Source organism: Meriones unguiculatus, chromosome 12 (assembly GCF_030254825.1).
Source record: "Meriones unguiculatus strain TT.TT164.6M chromosome 12, Bangor_MerUng_6.1, whole genome shotgun sequence".
NCBI lineage: Eukaryota > Metazoa > Chordata > Mammalia > Rodentia > Muridae > Meriones > Meriones unguiculatus.
The window spans coordinates 34,244,156-34,265,094 of record NC_083360.1 but is presented as its reverse complement, the minus strand read 5'-3'; the positions used below and the strand labels follow the sequence as shown (position 1 = coordinate 34,265,094).

The 20,939-nt window shown below is 49.3% G+C and overlaps 2 protein-coding genes across 18 annotated transcripts in view; one reads left to right on the top strand and one right to left on the bottom strand.

Annotated features, from left to right (window-relative positions):
• Camk2b (calcium/calmodulin dependent protein kinase II beta) overlaps positions 1–3,179 on the top strand; it is an 87,966-nt gene extending 84,787 nt beyond the window's left edge. For 12 of the 17 annotated variants that reach the window (XM_060365635.1, XM_060365634.1, XM_060365632.1 and 9 more), the window contains 4 exons: positions 2,029–2,104; positions 2,191–2,285; positions 2,478–2,711; positions 3,029–3,179. In XM_060365635.1, the coding sequence (XP_060221618.1) occupies positions 2,029–2,104; positions 2,191–2,285; positions 2,478–2,710 (404 nt within the window). In that variant the 3' untranslated portion in view covers position 2,711; positions 3,029–3,179. Of the gene's footprint in view, positions 1–2,028; positions 2,105–2,190; positions 2,286–2,477; positions 2,712–2,949 lie in introns of all 17 variants that reach the window. The other 5 variants (XM_060365640.1, XM_060365633.1, XM_060365639.1 and 2 more) reach the window with 2 other exon arrangements.
• Positions 3,180–7,059: 3,880 nt separating this feature from the next.
• Ykt6 (YKT6 v-SNARE homolog) lies at positions 7,060–18,649 on the bottom strand. The gene is made up of 7 exons (XM_021632738.2): positions 18,405–18,649; positions 15,237–15,319; positions 13,486–13,586; positions 12,342–12,446; positions 12,017–12,082; positions 9,896–9,997; positions 7,060–8,799 (listed from the first exon to the last, which is right to left on the bottom strand). The coding sequence occupies exons 1-7, from the start codon at positions 18,506–18,508 to the stop codon at positions 8,764–8,766; spliced, it is 597 nt and encodes a 198-aa protein (XP_021488413.1). The 5' UTR covers positions 18,509–18,649; the 3' UTR covers positions 7,060–8,763.
• Positions 18,650–20,939: the final 2,290 nt, after the last annotated feature.

Below are 20,939 nucleotides of genomic sequence, written 5' to 3'. Positions count from 1 at the left end.
TGTGTACCTCTGACTGGTGCTCTGGGCATGGATAGTCTTAGTTGTTTTTTTTTTTTTGTTGTTGTTGTTGTTGTTTTTTGTTTTTTTTTTTTTTAACATTGACTCCCACTTTTAATTACTGTTTGTTTGAAAACAACCTAACTTCTTTAAACAGACAATCTGTCCACTGTGGTAGCATCACAGCATTCTTGAAACCAAACGGTGCTGTTGCTTACTTCCATCCACTTTAACTGTGCACTTGAGGGACTCCTGTGGAGGAATGGGGTAGCTCAGTCTGTTAAAAAGCCCCAGAGGTTCTTGGGAAGTGTGGGGTGCAGAGAGGACTTGCCCTGGTTCTGGGGAAGGAGCTGCCTACAAGTGCAGAAACCAAGCCAGAAGCCCGAGAGACATCTCCAGAAAGAACAAACATGAGGGGCTGGAGGTACCAGGAATGATGGACACCGGGAAGAGTAGGTACCACTTGGGGACTGGAGTGTCAGGGGCTGCCCTGGGGTCCAGAAATTAAAGACAGGAAGAGCTGTTGTGTGTTTGGGGCAGAGCCCTGGTACTCTGGCAGAGTGGGTTACATGTTTGTATGGCTAGGAACACGGGCAGGAAACACAGGGGCTCCTGGAGCTCATAGCCCACCACCACCTAGAGGAAGCGTCCCAGGGAAGGCAGCGGTGGTGCCCTCGGCCTCAGTTCAAACGGTGATTTGAGTTAGACTCAAGAGTAGGGAAGAAACCAAAACAGGATAGCAGAAGGGGAACGGGGTTAGGAGAGGGGACTTTTCCAAGACGTCGGAATTCCACAGGCACACGCGCACACACACCTGCCTACACATGCTCACACGGCATGCACATAACAACACAAGGAATACATGCACACAGCTTCCCGGTACTTACATTAACACTCACGTGTGCCTTCCCATGTGCACACACATAATCACGCTCATGAGCTGTATGCATACGAACACATTGTGCTGTGGATTCCGTAAACACGGGCTCTTACATAAGTGCACCCAAGTCCCAGCAACTTCCGGGTGTCTAGACCGTCAGACTAATCACAGCCTCTGCATTCACAAGGGGTTGAAGAGTCCCTGTGCTGGCACACGTATAGTGTACATGCGCTCCCCATGAAGCGGGCGAAATCTCTGTGGTGGAGTCAGTCCTCCTTCGGGGCACCTGACGGGGTGCTGGCACCGAAAGCCCCGCCACGGGGTCGTTCTCTGTGCTTTCCTGGTTTAAATTCTTCACAGCTAAAACAAAAAGTTCATCTCGAATCCCAGAGCTAGTGCTCCAGGGAGGCAGTGGACCCGAGGGGCTCAGGATGCTCAGGGTGGGTTTTTCCTAGGGCAGCACATGGCCCAGGGCTACCAGCAGGTGGAGGCCAGGATACCGAAGGGAGCAGAGAGACAGCCCGAGCTTGCTAAAGATTCCCCAGGCCATCCTGACCTTTGGCCTTTATTCAAAAGCTTCCCCCCCCAACCCCTACTCATAGCCAAGGAACCCTGAAACCTCTGACCAAGTCTGCTGCTGATGGCTCTTCTCCCACTAAGTGCTGGTCAGAGGAAAGAGTCCTTAAGTGATGAAGGCGCTGTCAGAAGATGAAGCAGAAGTCCAGGGCAGGGAGAGGCTAGACGGGAGTCCAGCAGTTAGGGCTAGCAGAGGCTGGGCGGTGACTGTGGGGCGGTTACGGGCAGGTTCTTTTCTTTCCCCTTGCTGCAGTTTTTAGACATTTTTCTCATCGAAATAGGGTATTTACTTTTGGAGAATATTTTATTTGCCAAATCGCTATTGCATGTGGAAAAGAGAAAGCCATTAGTGACACAGCAGGGTCCAGGATGATTCAGACAGTTTGGGTACAGGTGCCAGAGCCTGGAAGTCCTTTCCGGAGAGGACAGACCCTGAGCCAGGGTGAGAGCAACTATGTGGCTGCTATCTGCAGCTCCCGGTCTTCCAAGGCCCCTTGCCTGGGCTCTGCCAGAAGTGGGGGTGTCCAAGGGTGTGACAGGCTAGCCTAGTGGTCATCCCTGTTTTCTTCCTGCAGCCCGGAAGCAGGAAATTATCAAGACCACAGAGCAGCTCATTGAGGCCGTCAACAATGGCGACTTTGAGGCCTATGCGTGAGTCTCCGGGGGGGTTGGGGTGGGGGGTTGTGGAGGTCGAGGATGGAGGATGGGGCCCCTCCTCACTTGGGTTTGCCCCCCAGGAAAATCTGTGACCCAGGCCTGACCTCATTTGAGCCTGAAGCTCTGGGCAACCTGGTCGAAGGGATGGATTTCCACAGATTCTACTTCGAGAACCGTGAGTGAAGAAGTTGGGATGGGCATGGGTGGGGGATGTGGAGGGACACCATCAGGAGGGTCCCTTAACCCCTTCACCCTCCCTTCAGTCAGGGGAAGGGCTGTGGCAGCCCCGTGAAGGGGATTCAAGGTGGGAGGGGTGGGTGATGTCCGTGCCCGGAGCTGCCATTTCAGAATACCCGCGTGCCCACAGTGCTGGCCAAGAACAGCAAGCCGATCCACACCACCATCCTGAACCCACACGTGCACGTCATCGGCGAGGACGCAGCATGCATCGCCTACATCCGCCTCACACAGTACATCGACGGCCAGGGCAGACCCCGCACCAGCCAGTCTGAAGAGACCCGCGTGTGGCACCGTCGCGATGGCAAATGGCAGAATGTACATTTCCACTGCTCGGGCGCTCCAGTGGCCCCACTGCAGTGAGGTGAGTACCTGGGGATACCCCGAGGGTGAGCCGATGAGGCCGGAACTGCTGCAACAAGCCAGAGCTTGGTGGGTCAGAGATGGGGTCAGGGACCAGGGTGGGTCCTGAACTCTGCTCATAACTATTAGCGCCCATGGTGGGCGGGGGGAGGGGCTGCTTAGGTAACGGGTGGGGGCACAGATACCTCCCCTGGCAGGCGTTCTCCTGAAATGACATAAACTTGCTGGCTTCCTGCCAGGACCCTTCCCAGATAGCAAAGGCGGGGGTCCCTAGGCCGGGTACGGTTTGCTGAGGAAGGTGACCTGCCCCTGTTTCAGAGCTGCGCCTGGTTTCACCGGACAGAGTTGGTGTTTGGAGCCCAGCCGCCCTCGGGCGCACGGCCTGCCTGTCGCATGTTTGTGTCTGCCTCGTCCCCTCCCCTGGTGCCTGTGTCTGCAGAAAAAAAAAACAAAAAAACAAAAAAAACAAGACCAGATGAGATTTGTTTTTAAAAAATAAGATGAGGACAACGACAACCACATGCAAAAAAAAAAAAAAAAAAAAAAAATTGGCATCGGATGAAATGGGAAAAAAAACCAAACCAACCTAAAGAAAGGAAAAAAGCTGTAAAAATCTGGCGTTCGTGGGGCCACGCCCCCACCCAAGCTCCACGTGTATCTGTTGCGCTCCTGGCTTTGGGGATCCTCAGGGCGTGAATGTGCCCGTGCTGACCGTGTTAGTCTCTAGGTACCGCACTCACCCGCACGTCGGGCGTCCGCACCCTCCCTCCCATGCATGGGCCCCACGTGTGCTAACCTGGCTGTTGTGGCGTCAGGTGTCTTGGGAAGGGCTGGGGGCTGCCTCCTTTCCTGCTAGTTGTGCCTGAGAGTTGCTGCTGTTCCTGCTTCCCCCTACCGTCCCTCATCCTGTGAAGGGCTGGGTGGGTGCTCCTCTAGCCAAGGACCTACCTTTGCCCCAAGGAGTGTGTGGGAGAAGCTTCTCCTCAAGGTTGTCGGAGAAGGACCTGGGCTCCCTGCTCGGGTTTCTTTGGGGAGTGAGGTATGGAGGTACATAGCTTGCCTCCGGGCCTCTTGCCTGTCAAGGGCTGGTTAAGAAGGCATGCTGGCCTGGCCGCAGTGCCTACCCATCTAGCTGTGAAGAGAGGACTGGGCTGGAGGATTGGCCTCCTTCCTGTTTGGGGCACTTGTCCCTTCCCCTGCCACCAGCAGCTGAGCAGCAGAGGCCCACCCCTGGCCCGGGCAGTTCCTCTCTTCGAAGTTGGCAGTAGACCCTACGGAGGACTGAGGACGTGAAATGCTGGACGGATGCTGGGAACGGGCCAGGCTGCGTCTAGGGTGTTTGCCCACTGAGCTTGGAGTCTGGGTGCTTAAGACTTGGTTGAATGTTGCAGAAAGTGGTAAAGAGGGGCCAGAAGATGTGTTTTAGGCTCCTGGGCAGTGCAGGTCCATACAGGTGTTTGATGAAGTAGAAGCGCTTTCCTAACCTGGGCCTAGAGCATGAGCCAGCTAGGGGCCCATGGAAGGCCAAAATTGGTTAGGGCTGTGTTATGCGGAGGCCCTCGCAGGTAGGCCAGAGACACAGCCTAGAGAGAAGGCAGGCTGGGGGCAGAGCTATATAGGTGTGGGGCCTGGATACCAGTGGGTGGAGGGAGGGTCCATTAGGATAGCGTGCCACCTCCAGGGCCCAGTGGAGCTGCTAGGTGCCGGCTGCCAGAGCTCGCTGTGGGTGGCCCTGGCCCTTGGTGATGGAGGGAATCAGCGAGGCTGGAAATGTTGCAGCATTGGGCTAGGGAGACAGGTATGAAGCTGGGTTGGGTGGGGGTGGTCAGGAGCTTTGATTGCAGAGGTCCGTGGCTGCCCACTTTAAATTCACATCACTTTCAACCAGGATTTTCTTTTATCTTCTACTACAAATCAAGCCAAGGGAGGGGCACGAAGTGGGGAACGGGACACAGGATCCTAAACTCAAAGGGGACTGTCTACTTACAGACACTCAGTGGATACCACCTTTCATCCACACTGCCCAGGACAGCTGTCCCCTACCCATGGACACAGGGTAAACATCTGCCAGGCTCCACTTGAGTGGCCCAAGGCCACAGAACAGTGGCAGGGCTTGCCATGGACAGCGTGAGGCCCTGTGGCCAGCCACCCTGGCATCCTGGGGTCTCCTTTCCTCTCCCACCCACCTTGTTATTTCCACAAAGCTGCCTGTCTGGGATAATTTGGGGTTTTTTTTCTGGGGGACAGTTCTTTTGCATGACCCTCTAAAGAGCAGGTCACCCCTGCTCTGCTGGCTAGGTGTTCGCAGGCGGTGGCGCCGACCGCTGGCCAGGGCTGCCGCATGGCTGCCCGCAGTGCTGGTGGCCCTCCCTCTTCTCTTTTTGCTGAGTTCCATTGTCTTTTCTTTCTGAGCCTTGTAGGTGTACAAAAATTATTCTTATTTTGTTCTGTCTCGGGAAACTGCAAATAAAAAAAAAAAAAAAAGGACAAACTGCTTCCAGTACAGCTGAGTGCTTTATGCCGGGACCCTGCCAATGTCCTGCCGCGCAGTACAGACCTATCCGCTCCCTAGCCCAGGCGTGGCTTAGGACCCTCCCCTGCTGGTGAGAGTAGAAGGATATGGGGACCTAAGTGCCTTTGGGGTGATCAGTGGGGCCTTCTCTTCATCCCTCAGTGCCTCTAGCCCCACAGCTCCGGCCTTGCCTGTCATTCCAGTAGCCAGAAGGGTGGTGTCCAGAAAGGGTGGCCACTGCACCAGGAAGAGCCCAGGTCCAAAATCTAAGCATCCTTGAGCCCCTTTTCCGGCTGCCTATTTGATGTATTGACTGTTTTAGACATGGTCATGTATTAAGCACCCCCCAAGTCTGCTCTCATGGGTTATACAGGAATATAGCACAGGACAGCATTTATATTAGGTCGCCACCACGGGTGGGATCAGAAGGCTTCACAGAGAGGCCAACCTGGAGCTCAAGCCCAAGATCGTAACCAAGACCGACGAGACTCCAAGAGCCAGGACCCAAGACAGCCAAGGCCACAGGCATGTGCTGGGGCCCGTGGGCAATCTTGTCCTGGCTGCAAAGCAGAGAGGCGCCTTCCTAGGCATTCCTCTGCATCTCCAGCCGAGCGTACAGCAAATCTTTCCCAGTAATCTGTGCTAGGCCTGTCCTGCCTTCAAGCTTTGCACAAGTCTCCAAGTGTGAGCCCCTGTATCCTCAGTCCTGTCTACTAGGAGTAGAGAGGCCCAAAGAGTCCAGAACTGGCCGGCAGTCCCAACTGCCTGTTCCATCTTAAGCCTCTGTTTCTAAACCCCTTCACTTTGCAAAGCCTCCATTGATGTCTACCTCACGGTTTCTGTGTGCTACTCATAAGGAGTTGCTCTCAGGTACACGGGCAAGCAGGCAGTAGGTAAGTCTGAGAGCGAATACAAGAATCTAGGCCAGCCCCCCAGCAGCGATGGGCCGTCTATCTAGGGTTCCAGTCACCTATCAGCTGTAATCGGAGGAGCGTTTCCAGGCCAGGCCTCCCCGAGGAAGGCAACATGCTGCAGAGCCTGAGCCTCCACCATGCATTATTCCTGAAGCCTTTCTGTGGGTGTCAGACAGCAGGGCAACACTGCCAGGGGTCTCAGGGTGCAGTACCCAGGGTTAACCATCTGGTATGGAGCCGAGAACAAGCAAGAGGAGCACTCTTGCTGAACGCTTCATCCGTTTTTAAACAGTGCTGACTTCCAACAGAGCTCCTTAGGCACGTCACCCCATCGTGGGTCAGTTACGATAAACACGACCAGGTCCACAGATCAGGAAAAGGCGGCCCACTGAAGCCGGGGCTGCTAGCCCAGGCCAGGCAGAGGGGTCTTGGCCACCAAGGACAGGCTGCGAGGCCTAGCTGACCTGAGGCAGAGGCTGCTGAGGTCTCAGACCATAAACTGTTAGTTACTGAGGCTCCTTCAAACTCAAAACCATACTCCAGATTTGACTATTCCCATGCCAACCCTCACGAGTTAGCTGTGCTCCTCAGGAGTAAGCAGTCCCCACAAGCCCTCGGAAGCTTCCTGAGCATGGTGGGAGGCTAGGTGGTTTGGCCTCCTCCCCGGGCTCTATTGCTAAGAGGCAGCTCACCCAGGCAAGTTGTCGGGTATATAGAGAACTGGGTTCTAAGATGGCAAGGCTCCCTCACCTGCTAAACAGCAAAAAAAAGAAATACCATTCCTACCAGAAAGGTCCAGAGGGTTATCCAGGACAGGACCAGAGTACCTGCAGGAACAAAGAATCCGGTCTCTCCCACCCCTCAGTGGCTGGGTTTGAGGGACAGAGGTTTCCCTGAAGCTAAAAGTAAACACAGGACAATACTAGAATTTCAAAAGACAATTTTATTTAGACAGAAACCTTCAAACAGAACATAGAGAAATTAGGTATTATTAAAATACACTCTCAACAAGTGATTTAACATTAGAATATAATGGGGGAACAGGAAACAGCAACTATCCATCGCAGGGCAAGTGAACTGTATAGACAGCCATATGTGGGTGAAGGTATCTTTTCCCCATGAACTTCTACCTCCACCCATCTCTACTCTTCCCCAGCACCCTCCAGAGCAACAAGAAAAGCAGGCAGCACCCAGGCCATTATTCCACCTCAAGTGCAACAGAATGCATCTGTGCTATCCAGGGGCCCTGGGCTGGAGAAGTCTGTAGCAGGAGGAACGTTACATGGGCAGGCCACTCCAGAGGGCAGCCTGAGCCCTTTGGCTAGCACTATCCAGTGAAATAGGCAGGTATACCAACCAATGGGGACGTTGGAAGCCACAGTAGACATCCTCCCTATATGGGCACTCTGAGGGCAGCTCAGCAAGCTCAGGGCAGGGATCATCAGAGTAAGACAGCTCTGGCTTAAAACTCAGAGGCCAGCAGCCCAGCAGTGGGTTTGGGGACAGGACCTCTCGGATATACTTGGTGCACAGCAGAACATGAAGAGGCAATGTGGGATCTAGCACATCCTGGGCTGTGCTGGCAGTGGGCACCAGCTCAGACCAGGCCCTCAACATCCTCTCCCCTGCAGCTGTCTCTAAGAAGAGGCTTGTAGGCCATAACTGGACAGACCACAGGTGGGTGCTGGAAATCTTTGGGCTGCTGGCACCTGTCTTGGTACCCACAGGAATAACTTGTTCCAACATTCAGGCCCCAAGCAGTTGCCAAAACAGTCTTGTAGACACAGAGACAAATTAGCTTCGAGAGATGATGGCACACACTACTTTGATCTTGATGTTCAAAATCTAACTGCAAGTCAGGTGAGTGTGCTGAAGGCACCTATGTCTGCTGCTTCGCCTGAAGACGGGACCCTCCCAGCTGACCACCCAACAGCAGAACAGCCCCAGGCCGAATGCAGTTTGCTGTCTGATGAAAACCACAACTTACACACCTTGCCCATCTCGGCCTATTCTCAGGACCTCCCACAAGGGGTCTTGCAGTACTGGATGAAGGTCCTTAGGATGGGCCCTGTCCCTGGCAGATGCCAACCCTAGCACACAGGCAAGTTAAACAGGTGAGACCACAGCCTTTTACTGGCCACAGTGACCTTCTCCCAACCCCTATGGTGCAAAAGGCAGTAGAATTCTGGAGTGTTCAAACTCTGCCTACCTTAGCCCCATCACCCTAAACCCACCCCCACCCCATTCACTGGAGAGTTAATATTGTTAATGCACAAATGAAATTTTAAGTCATACCAACGATCAGGAAAAAGATTCCCTCCCACAGAGCCTTCCAGGGTTAGCTGAGAATAAGCTCTTCAGCACCTATAAGAGCCACTTAGAGTTTATGTTTTCATTTTCCCACATTACATCTTTGAGGACCTCAAATTCTTTCCCAAAGTCACAACCACACATATGAACTTCAATGTTCCCATCCTTAAATGATTCCTCCATTCCTCTTGGGAACTTCAAAATAAAAACAGCCAGTCTGCCTGGCTTCAGGTCCTCTTCTAGGACATCGCTTCAAATCTCTAGGGCTGTAGTTCTGATGTGACGTGACGATCCAGCGCCTGCCTCTGTGGGCTACATCACATGATTGCACAGCACGAGTTTTGTTTCCGGGCCTTGAAAGGGGAGGAAAAAGAGAGGCTGAAGAATGCTAAGGAGGGCTGGAGGTCCAAAGGGTGCTGAGAAAGGCAAAGGAGCATGAAGCAAGTAGACAAGAGAATAGGATGGCCCTCCAGGCTTCAAAGAAAGCTGCCCACAGTGACATTGCCTCCACTGCCTAGTCTGGGTCCCTTATGTTTTTCACACCCACTAATGCTTTCAATAAACTGATAAAGTTCCTGCTGTCAGGCCACGAATAAGTAAAAGACACAATAATGAACACTGGATTGGCTGAGTATTTCAGCAGTGCTCTTAGACTACCGTGAGTCAAGAACCATGGCTCTGCTTCTGCTTGCTGGGTACTGCTCTTGCTTTTAGGTCAAAGGCCACCCTTCTAACCCCACCTGGTCACCTACCTCCCACATGCAACACAACGTAAATATGCATGGGCAGAGCACAACGTTGGGGCTGAGGAGATGGTTCAGCAGTTAAGAACACTGGCTATGCTATTCTTCTAGAGGACTTAGGTTCAATTCCCAGCACCCACATGGAAGCTCACAACCACCCGTAACTCCAGTTTCAAGGAATTCTCTGTCCTCTTCTGACATTTATGAGGTACACATACATACATGCAGGCAAAATACCCGTATACATTAAACAAAACAAGAGAATGTTGACAAGCGGAAATTTAAATAATGCCTAGAAAGAAACAGGCAGTAGGCAGGAGGTATCTTGCCAATGAAAAAGAAATGCATTAGAGAACTAAGACCCACCTTAGAGAGGTGAGCTGCTGGCAGCTTAAGGACTTATGCCCAACTGCTCTGCCAGCAGAGTAATCAGAAAAACCCTGGTGACCAAATCTGGAATCAATACAGGAAGGGATTGCTGGCTCAGAAACCAACCAGGCATGGTCTTAGTCAAGCAGCAGAATGCCCGAGTGTATGTTGCTAATCACTGGGGCTGAAGCACTTGCTTTAGGTTCTCATATCCCAAGGAGTGGTACCCAGATCGAATGTTGGCTAAAGGTCCAGGCCTAATAGAGAGTGCTACAGAAACAAGCTGCAACAGCTCTGTGAAAGGGCATACCCAGGAGGGCCAGGCGGAACTACTCACAGTTTTATAGAAGGCTTTCGACTGTGTTCCCAGTACTTCTGATTTGGATACCAAGTCATCAAGCTTCTCGCCTCGCTCTAATAAAGACTCCATGGTGTTATGCTAGACAAAAGAGAAAAAAGCTCTTGGCTCCATGCAGTAAGTGGCTGCTGACAATAGGCCCTTACGGAAGTTCAGTGGCTACAAGTACCTCCTCTGGGCCTCTACCCAGAACACAACAAGCCCTGGGCCCAGGACCAGAAGATGCCCCTGTCAAGTCAACAGCACAGGATCTGGTGGCTTCTCAGTACTCTCCCAGCACAGACTGAGGTGAGCACTGCTCTAAGAAAGCATGTTTGTATTCATACCTGTGTGCTGTAAGCACTCATGTGCAGAGAGGTTTCTATGTGAAGAGAAGAATGTATACGAGTACTGTATGACTGCGCTAGGATGGGCAGTGGCCTATCTAATATTCACATCCACCCAGAACCTCTAAATGCAACCTTATTTGGAAATAAGGTCTTTGCAAGTCTCATCAGTTTAAGAAGTGGTAATATTAGATTAGGGTGGCCCTAATTCCATAACTAGAAATGTAGACACACAGAGAAGGCCATGTGATAACACAGGAGAAATGGCCAGCAACTATCAGAACTACCAGAAACCAGAGAAAGGCCTGGAACAGACATTATTCACATGGCCTAGACCAAGCTTCAATTCAAACTCCCAGCCTCCTCCTAGGAGAGAAAACATTTCTGTTGTTTGGAGTCATACAGTTTTCAGCTATTTCTTAGCAGCCACAGAAAACTAATATAGTATTTCTTTCTTTTCTTCTCTTTCTTTCTTTTCCCTCCCTTCCTCCCTCCTTCCCTCCTTTCTTCCTTCCTTTCTCTCTTTCTTTCTGGTCAAGATTTATTTATTTCTGTATACAGTGTTCTGTCTGCATGCACACCTGCTCACCAGAAGAGGGCACTAGATCTTAGATGATTGTGGTTGTTGGGATTTGAACTCAGTTCCTTTGGAAGAGCAGCCAGTGCTCTTAACCGCTGAACCATCTCTCCAGCCCCAGGAAACTAATATAGTAAGAAAGCTGTGTCATCTGACCAAGAAGCCAAAGAGCTACTAAGCACTTGACATGAGACAAGTCCTAATATGTGCTTCAGGTGCAAAAACAATACATTTCAGAGACTCAGTCTCAGTATACAAAATTCTTTATTAGTATAACTGGAAAGATGGCTCAGTGGTTAAGTATACTGGCTGCTCTTCCAGAAGACTTAATTTCAATTCCCAGCACCCACACAGCAGTTCACAATCATTTCTACTGCAGTCCCAGGAGATCCAATGCCTTCTTCTGGCATCTGAGGGCACTGCCCAAATGTAGTGCCCGGATGCAACATGCAGGCAAAAACACCCTTACATATAAAATAAAAAATTATAAAAAGAAATACTATATTAGTGACTTTTTTATACTAAAGACATGGTGGAAAGATACTTGGATATTCCAGATTAAGTAATTAACACTAAGTCTCTACTATTTTTCTTTTGTCATTTAAAAATATGGCTCCTTCAAAATTCAGGATTACACACACAAACCATATATGCAATAGATTACATGCCTACTCAAAGCACCATGAGAGGAAGCACCTGCCCCTGAGACTGTCAGCACTACAATCTCTGCCTTGGGGAAACAGCACAGAGATGGAAGCCCTCAGAAGAGCAGCCAGTCCTTCCTTGAGGACTAGAAGGCTAATGAAGAGCACAATGAAGAGCAGCTCATTTCCTTCCCCAGACAGCCACTGCCAGCTAGCTGTACACTGTGAGTGGTACCAACTGAGGAACTAGCTAAATTGTCCTTTGCTCCTGCACACAACTGAACAATTAATTGATGTAACATTAGCTGAAGGGTAGGAATGTAGCTCACTGACAGCATGCACTAGGGCCACACTGACCCCAGCCTCATCCCCTTCAAGTAGAGGGTGCTGTGAACTAAGATGGGTACACACAGGAGAGTGATGAAGCTGGCGGAGTGGCAGTCACCACTCCCTGGAGCATGCTGTGACTATCATTAAAATATGAATGGACTCTGTGTGTTTGGTCAGTGGCCCATCCTTCTGTCCACTGGTTCTCACATCTCTCCTTGCTTACCAGAATGATTTTGGTCTCGTCCAGTTCAGCCTGTACTTTACTCATTGGATCAGCTTCTCTGGGGTTCTGGGAAGAGCAAAACAAAATCAAAGTTAAGACTGGAGTACATACCTATAAATAATCTTGAACTAAGAAAGCTGAACCAACTCTCACAATGAAAAGGCACAAAACAGAGAACTCAAAAGACTGCTCAGAATTAGAGTTATGCGTCTGAAAGAACTTCTCTGTGTTTTTCAAACAAACGATTAAGCTGTCATAGTTACTGACCTTTTCCAGATCCCATAGCGTCTGTGCCAGTCTCTAGAGGCCATTTCAGTAAACTCACCTGGTATCTACTAAGATGAACATCCAGGGCTTTGTACTGGATTGTATCAGGGGAGCCTACTGACCAGTCTTTTCTATCCACCTCCTTGGAGAACTCATCTAGTACCTGCAAAACAAAGGAGACTCAGCATTATCCTCCACCCGGCTCACCAGAACCTTCGAAGAGACAGCTTCACCACAGCACTCCTCCCAAATGAAGCTGTGGGCTCCCCAGGGCACAAGGACATCTAATGGCAAGGGAACAAGAGTCTAGCTTCAGCTCTTTCCAAAATGTTTATGATTAAAACATATCCTAAGTATGGGGTAAACTTCAGCTAGTTCACACTAGCCCTCAAGTTTCCCAAAGTAACTCTTCAAGAAAGTAAGCTTGCTGGCTATAGTGGCGGAGCCTTTAATCCCAGCACTCAGAAGGCAGAAGCAAGTAAATCTCTCAGTTTTAGGCCAGCCTGGGGTTCAGAACAAGTTCTAGGACAACCAAGACAGAAAAGCCCTGTCTTGAAGGAAAAAGAAGAAAAAGAAAAAAAAAGAACGTAAGCTGGTTCCTGAGATGCACCTAGAAGTGCTTCAGTGCTATGAGGGCATGACAAGGCAGCAGCCTCTGTCTCGGGGTTTATAATTAACACTCACCAGGTACTAAACTCCATGGAGTGGGTAGGAATTGGTGTGGTGTAACACACCTTTAATCTCAGTACTCAGGAGACAGAGACAGGTGAAATTCTGAGTTGGAGGACAACCTCGTCTACATTATGAGTTCAGGCCAGACAAGGCTACAACAGTAAGACCCTGTCTCAAAAACAAACAAACTCCATGAAGCCGTTGGCCTACCCTAAAGGAGAGAGCTATAGTGACTGCCTGCAGGAGCAACAGGAAGAGAACAAGGAACCTTCAGCAAAAGCACAGAGGAGAGGGTGGCAGTGGTGGCCCTTTTCCAGAGGAGAGGTAATGCAACATAGTGGCAAAAATACAGGTCACATGAAGGGCAGAGGCAGCACCAAGGGGGAAATATATCGGCAGGGATTTCAAATGTCTCCTGTTTGGGTGGAGGCGATGGCTGAAAATGTGGCCTCTGGACCAATCATCCCTGTGTTTCAGGCACTGAATCTCCATGTTTCACCCTTGTCATTCTAATCTAGCAACACACTCACCTTCTCCAGCAATGTAAAGGCCACTCTGGAAGGGTACTCGCTGTCAGCAATGACCACACCTGCCAGACTGTCGCTGCGGACGTAGACGTGGCAAAGGTACTCTAAGGAGACAAATGATCTCATGAGGGCTACTGAAACGAGGGCTTCAGACTGCTGTGAATCTGCCAATACGTAATAATAATGATGATTTACAGTTCAAGCAAAGCCACTCTGAAACTACTTTGACATGCAACTGCTCTGAGTGAGGTCTACCAGAAGGCTCATTACCAAAGTTCTATGGGCCCACCCAGGAGCTCTGACTAATACCCTAGCTTTCCTGACACTATGTGTGTAACAAGATCAAAATGAGCTGCCAGGGATGGAAACCACACCAGAGGCAATGGCCCCAGGAGCAATTCCTCATCACTGCCTTTAGCTCAGGCCAGATCTATCTTGGCAATTTATGGCCCTCTAAGGCTCTGTGCTACTCCTAAATCCAGAGAACAGCAGACAAGACAAACTGCTTCTGCTTTCTTAAAATACTCTTTTCAGAGTGCCCGAGAAGCAGAAAATTACCTCCCAGGGTTTCAATCTCCTGTAGTAAAACAACATGGTTTGACCTACTTCAGCCTATGGTGGGTGGTTGGGAGGAACTGTCTAGAAAAAACTAACCACTCCTGCTGAGGTCTCTAGTTATTTCACTAAAGCTGTCACATGATTAAAGGGTATGGTTTGCAGAAAGGCCTCTGCAAAATAATCATAATCCATAGGATTGTTGATTTTCATCACTTTGGATTCAGAGATGGCATGGCTAACCACATCCCCGAAATAAGAGAAACTAGAATGAGGGCTTACAAATAACAACCCTCTCGTTTTAAAAATCAGACCCAGAGATTCCAATGTTAAACAGAAAGAAAACGAAAGAGGAAAGATTATAAGTCTCTGGAATCAGAGAGGTGTTCAACAAGAACAGAGAGGAGGTAGGATGGAGAATTACCATCTTATTTTGTATACATTCCCAAATAAGAGCCAAACACGGAGTCAGTTTCCATAGAAACTGAGAAGCTTGCCAATGTGAGGAATAGTCCTTAGGTAATAAACTGCGAAAGATAGTGTGAAGGAGAGAACACTGATAGAGTCAGAAGTCCTTTTCACTTCTGTGGTAGTCACAGCACAGGTATTCTTCATAGAGAATACAATCAGTACCGCTGACCTGTGACCCTGTCATCAGGAACTCTATCCTGGGGCCACTGCCTAAGTGAGGTCTTTGTTTATGCCTGATGAAATTCATGTAACTTCAATTTTGTCTGTTAAATGTACGCATCTAAAACCAATGCCCAAAACTGATATCCAAAACCCGAATTATGAAATAGAGGAAAGATCCTGCTCAAAATAAAAAACAAACTTAAGGACACAGAACACAGTATTACCTCAAATCCTCTTTTGAAGCCATCCGCAACTCTGGGAGGAAAAGCAGAATGGGAAGGCTGCGGATGGCCAGGAGAATCAGTGCCTATCTCGTCTCAGCCTGTCAGGCCAGCTCAAGGGGAGAGTCAGGGTCTAACCTTTAGTGAGTGCAAGCTGTATTAAGTGCAGCTGCACAGCAAGTGTTGTACAGTAAGCTTGGGCTTCAACACTCAGTTTAGAATGCTGTATAAATAGGAGAAACAAGGAGAGGAAATGGGGTAGCAGAAGAGCATGGTCCTGGGAGCAATGACGTGGCACAGGCAGCCCCGTATGCTAAGGTGTAACAGCCAGGCCAGCACTCTTACCTTGTTCTTTGACAGAAGCTCTGCTGCCTACTGCCGAGCGTTCCACAATCAGTTGACTTGTAAAGGTCATAAATTCCTGAACACTAGGAAATACAACACACATATATAACCTTCTTTCAGTCACACTCCCCAGCACAATGGAAAGTGACCTCTGAGGGTCTAAGTTAAGGAGACATGGCCTCCTGGTTGTATTTTATTCCCTCCTAACAAACTGATAAGCACAATGTAAATGAACAAAAATGGATACACCACCATTCAAGTTCTATCCGTGGACCAAGTGGCCAACAGAACAACCCCTTCCAGATGTCTGAGAAGTCTTCTTTAGGCTACAGTCAGTTTAACATTTCGATCAAAACATGATTCAGGTTCCAGTGAGATGGCTCTTTGGCTAAAAACCCCTACTGTCAAGCCTGACAACCTGAGTTCGATCCCTGGAACCCACACGGTGAAGGAGAGAGATGACTCCACAAGTTGTTCTCTCGCCTCCAGAGCATGATGCCATGATGCACTCACATCTACACACTCAAAATAAAACACACAAAAATAAAAATGTGATTGCATTTTTTTTTTTAAAGCCAACATGTCAAAGCAGAAAGCAGCTCCTGTGCTAATTTCCAAGAAGCGGGATAAATATAAACTGCTCTAGAAAAGGACTAGTGGCAAAAACTGACAGGTAGAAGAGGCACACCAGTTAGTGCTGTGGCCACAGGACAGACGCTGGCTAGAAGTGCCTGCCACATCCCTACAGTGAGAGCTAGCTCACATCTTCCGAGGCCCCAGACACTGTGGAGGAAACATAAAGAAAGAGCTTAGTGAGGTAAGAAGACAGAGTAGCTCATGTGAAGCTGCTGGAGAGGTTCATCATGGGCCCAAAGAGAGGTGTAGATCTGGCCAGAATGGAAGAATTTCAGGAGATGTTCAGCCAGAGGACAGATAAGAAATCTTCAACTGAAGATGGATAAGAAAGGGCACCCAGGGCCATCAGTGCAGAGTTGTTTGTTTTTTGGGGACAGGGTCTATGAAGCCCTGGCTGTCCTGGAACTCTTACACAGATCAGGCTGAGAGATCCACCTGCCTCTGCTTCCCAAGTGCTGGGATTAACATGCACTATCTGGCACTACAGGATACTAACCACTATCTGAAGGCAAATTTTTGTGCCGACCTCAGTAGAAAAATTAAGACTGGTGTGATAATTAAAATGAGTTAATTACACAAAGCCCTTGAAACTTTGCCTGGCACATAATATACAAGTGGTATGTATTATCATGAGGGAATGACATGAAAATAATTACAAAAATATTCTTTAAAAAAATCCTAAAGAAAGCCTTTGCAATAAAACTAATGATATCTAGAGCACAATTACTGTCATGTAATTAGGAAGAAGTGCAATAATTGTGAGAGACTACTCAAAGACTTCAGCAATCACAGTGACATGAAAGAAAAAAACGAGGGGGTCTCACTCAACAGGAACATGTGTCTCTTTGTGTCACTGCTAGTCATCTGATCCTAGCTAACGTAAGGATGCCAACAAAGGAGATAGTGGTACAGTGAAAGCTCTGAGAACCTTTTGTAGAAACAGAAAGAGGAAAAAAAAAATTTAAAAGATCCACAGCCAAGTTGGCACTAAAGGTTCCATCAGAGAAAAACAACGTGAAGCAGGGAACAGAGGCCAGGGCACATAATGCAGAGTAGCAGGAAGAACTAGAAGGAGCCAAAAGATGACACAATTCCACCTTCTGGAAATATATACCACAGAAATTGTATGCTGGGTCTTTGGTACGTGTGCATCCATGTGGGGACACATCCGTGTGCAGGCCCAGGTACAAATATGGAGTCATGCCTCAGGAGCCGTCCACCTTGGTTTTTGGAATGAGGCTGGTTTGGAACTCTCAGAGTAGGCTAGGCCAGAGTGAGAGTCATCACGCCCTGACCCCCATCATCTTGTCTCTCTCTTTTTTTTTTTTTAACGTGAGTATTTGGGATCAAACTCAGGCTGTCATGCAGCAAGCACTTTCCCCAATGAGCTATCTCCCGAGCTCAAGCTACCTTCCAATCCCCTGCAAGCACTGTTCTCATAGCTACACTGTGCAGCAAACTCATGTCCATCAACAGATGGATGCGTAAGCAAAACAGTGCTTGCACAGAAATGATGTACAGATTTTAAAAGGAAGAAAAGTTTGATTTCTGCAGGAACATGGATGGACCTTTGGGCTAGTCTGCTAAGTAAAATCAGCGAGACATAAAATGACAAATACTCTATGAGAACACGTATAAGAAGTCTTTAGATTGGTCAAAATCAGAGACAGAACCCGAAAAGGCAGAGTCCCACCCCCCAAACTTTGAGGCAAGATGGCCACAGACCCTACACTGTTGGGTCCTTCTCCTTTTGTGTCGAGTCAGTCTGCCCACTCCCACAAAGCGGGGTGTCTGTGGCACTTGAAATTAAAGCACTCCCAAACCCTTTAAAGGCCTAGAAGCACTACAATTTCAGTGGTTCCTTCCAAAGTACCAGGGAAGACCCCTTCTGATCACTAGGGCCCAAACACTAAGAAACTGAATAAGTTTGACTTATAGCTGCGCCCCACACCCAATCCTCGAGGAATTAGTGGCTTCACTCATAAAAGGCATGCCTCCATACATCTCATAGGGAACTGTTGGCAAGAGTTTTGACCGGCGAGTCTCAAACTGTGGGTCACAACTCCTTCAGCAACCCTCTAGCTCCAAAAATATTTACATTACTATTCATAACAGTGGCAAAATTACAGGTATGAAGTGGCAACAAAAATAAATTGATGGTTGGGGGTCACCCCAACATGAGGAACTGTACTAAAGGGTCGCAGCACTAGGAAGGTGAGAACCATTGGCTTTGACGAAATACGAAGATACCAAACGCTGGTTAAATCACTGGGTGCGAGGCGGTCGTCAAAATCTTTATTTCTGGTTCAGAACACTGGGTACCGTGCCTGGTAATCCGCACGGTTTTCAAGCGCTCTTCTAATCTTTCTACAACGGGGCAACACTGTGGGAGGGCAGAGCCCTTTGCCAGGGATGCTGATGGCTCCTCAGGCACAGCCCGCGGCCCGAGGCCGAGGCTTGACTACCCACCCTCCCGGCCCCAACCCCGACTCCAGGCCTCTAGGTCCAGCCACCCTGGCCCGGCCCACTCACCTAGACCTCTGGAAGAAACTAAAGGAAGACACGTCGTACGCGGCTTTGAGCAGCACCGCTCTGGGGTCTTTTTTGTAAAGGACGCTGAGGCTGTACAGCTTCATGGCGCCGCACCCTCGGGCCGCCGGCTGCCCCCAGACCCGCTCGCAGGAGCGCGGCCGCAGTCCCTCAAACAGCCGCGGCCGGCTGCTGACGGGGCCGCGCCGGCTTCTTCCTCCTGGCTCGGGGTCCACTTCCGGTTCCGGTGGAGGGTGGCGCCCGCCGCTCACCGGAGGATGCGCCTGCGCCTGCGGGCCTATAAGAGGCGGGACGCCGCCGCGTCACTCCGGGTCGGCGTCGCAAGGCGCGGTCTCGGGCTTCGCGGCGGCGCTCCGGCGTGTGCTGTCTTCCGGGCTGTCGCGTGGACCGCGGCTGGCGGTCCTAGACAGTGCAGCGCCGTTCCGTCGCTTCTACCTCCCCATCCAGCTAGAACAGCAACCCATACCCACCCCTTCGCTCTACCTCTCCCGTAACAGCACCAGGCTAACCAGCCCTCCTCCCTGGGTATCCCAAGAACAGACGACTAAAAGAAATGTCCTCACTCAGTTCCCCCGCAGAAATAAACACCAGAAACAGCACTGGCCGTGGCCAGGCCCAGCAAGCGTTGACGGGGTGCACTTGTTTGACAAGCTAAGCGGCCAGGTGCTGTCACTCGGCTCCATTCACCTGCTCTGACTCGGTGGCTCTACAGGCGGCGGGTGAGAACCATTCCTGAAGAAAATCGCCTCACTCAAAGTTGTACAAAATGACCAGGACAGTGAATGGGTAGAGGTCACCTGGCAGAAAGAGGTGTGGATTAAGAATATTGTTAGTAAGAGGCAGAGCTTGGGGTTCAAACGTGAACACTCCAGTGCTCAGCAAACTCCCGCACAGCCACTCTCGGTACCTCTTATCGCTCTTCTCTGCCTCTTACTCGCTTTGGCCCCAGGAAGTCTCACCTGGTCACAAGCAAACTCCCCAAGCCACGCTTGTTAATCTGTTGCAGAGGATGCTTGTCTTCCACTCCATTTCTCCAGCTGTCACCGAACTTGAATTTAGCCCCCGGGATTCTGCACCACCAAAGTGAGGATCTCCCCTCTCCATCTGTTACACTTGAAAAATAGGCATGTTTTCGTAGGCATGTTGCTAAAAACGGCAAAGTATCCCACTCCAAGCCCTATTGTTGCAGATGTTTAAGCACAGAATGACGCTGATTTGCATCGTTATGTTCACTGACAAAAAATAAAAAAATAAATTAAAAACCTCATTATATGTTGAAGGTGACCTCCAGACTGCTGGAAGCAGAGATTTAAAAGCAGGCTAATATCTGAGCCAAGTCTATAGATTAGATATAGCACTGTGATTTCATTTCCAGCTTTCAGTTACTGCCATATAAGAAAACTCCCTGGTTTTCTGAGTAGAAACAAATGAACATTATGTATTCAGCTTACTCTTGAAGAGTTCTTTTGCATATATACCTACATGTAGGCATATCTATGCCTACATGAGGAACTGTACTAAAGGGTTTATATATGTAGATATTCATATGTGTCTATATGTATGTAGATGAACATATACATAATAAAAGAGGATTCATTAGATTGGCTTCTGGGTGCTGTCTGCATAAATAGTCCAACAGTGGCTGTCTCTCACTGGAGAAGCAGAGAGTGCTATTTTCTCAGTCTCATACCAAGAGTAAAGAGGATCCTGGAGAGATTGGTCTTCGGTCTACATTTGAATCCCTAAAAAGTTGGTTTTAATATAGGTGAAGGAATGCCATGGAGACAAACTAGCCAGGGAGAGTGAAACTGAGTACGCAAAAAGCAAAATTTCCTTTCAAATCCATCTATGTTGATTAACACCAAGAGGTGCTGCCCAGATTTAAGGTGGGTCTTCCTGCTTTCCTTTAACCTGCTCAAGAAAAGCCCTCATGGGAGTGCCCGGCAGTTTGTGCTATGGTTCATTCCAGATTCAGTCAAGTTCACAACCAAGGTCATACGTCACAACGCCAAGGACAAAGCAGAGGCAGTAAGAAAAATTCAGTAAGGGAGCCAGAGAAAGACTGTCCAGAAATTCCCTCACCGTCCTTGTAGTGCGTCAAGAAACCTGGAGAGAAAAGCTTGCAAGGCTGGCTCACTGCAGTGACAACACAGCACTGCCACCGTGGGACGGTGGAACTCTTGTGTCCAGTGTCCCCATGAGTCCTGAGATGTTGAAGAAAAGCCCCTTTGCAGAGCAGGGACAGCTCCGTGGGGAAAGGCATCTGCCGCAGAGGCTGAAGACCTGAGTTGGATCCTCAGGACCCACACAGGGCGGACAGAACCTCTCACCTTCACATGCACGCCTGCACAGCCCCTGCACACTCATGCACGCATACAAACACATCATAATAGTATTCTGGATAATATAGATTTATAATAAAAATTTTAGGGTTTATTTTTTACGTATATGAGTGTTATTCCTGCATGTATGTGCATGTACCACATGTGTGCCTGATGCCCATGGAGGCCAGAAGAG

What these genes read in the sequence shown, in the direction of transcription:
- Ykt6 (XM_021632738.2), bottom strand. Translation starts at nt 18,508, where the DNA reads ATGAAGCTGTACAGCCTCAGCGTCCTTTACAAAAAAGACCCCAGAGCG. An exon ending in TTCATCTTAGTAGATACCAG is followed by an intron (nt 12,083 to 12,341) that starts GTGAGTTTACTG and finishes TGCTCTTCCCAG; the next exon opens with AACCCCAGAGAAGCTGATCC. An exon ending in CGAAAGCCTTCTATAAAACT is followed by an intron (nt 8,800 to 9,895) that starts GTGAGTAGTTCC and finishes TCCCCTTTCAAG; the next exon opens with GCCCGGAAACAAAACTCGTG.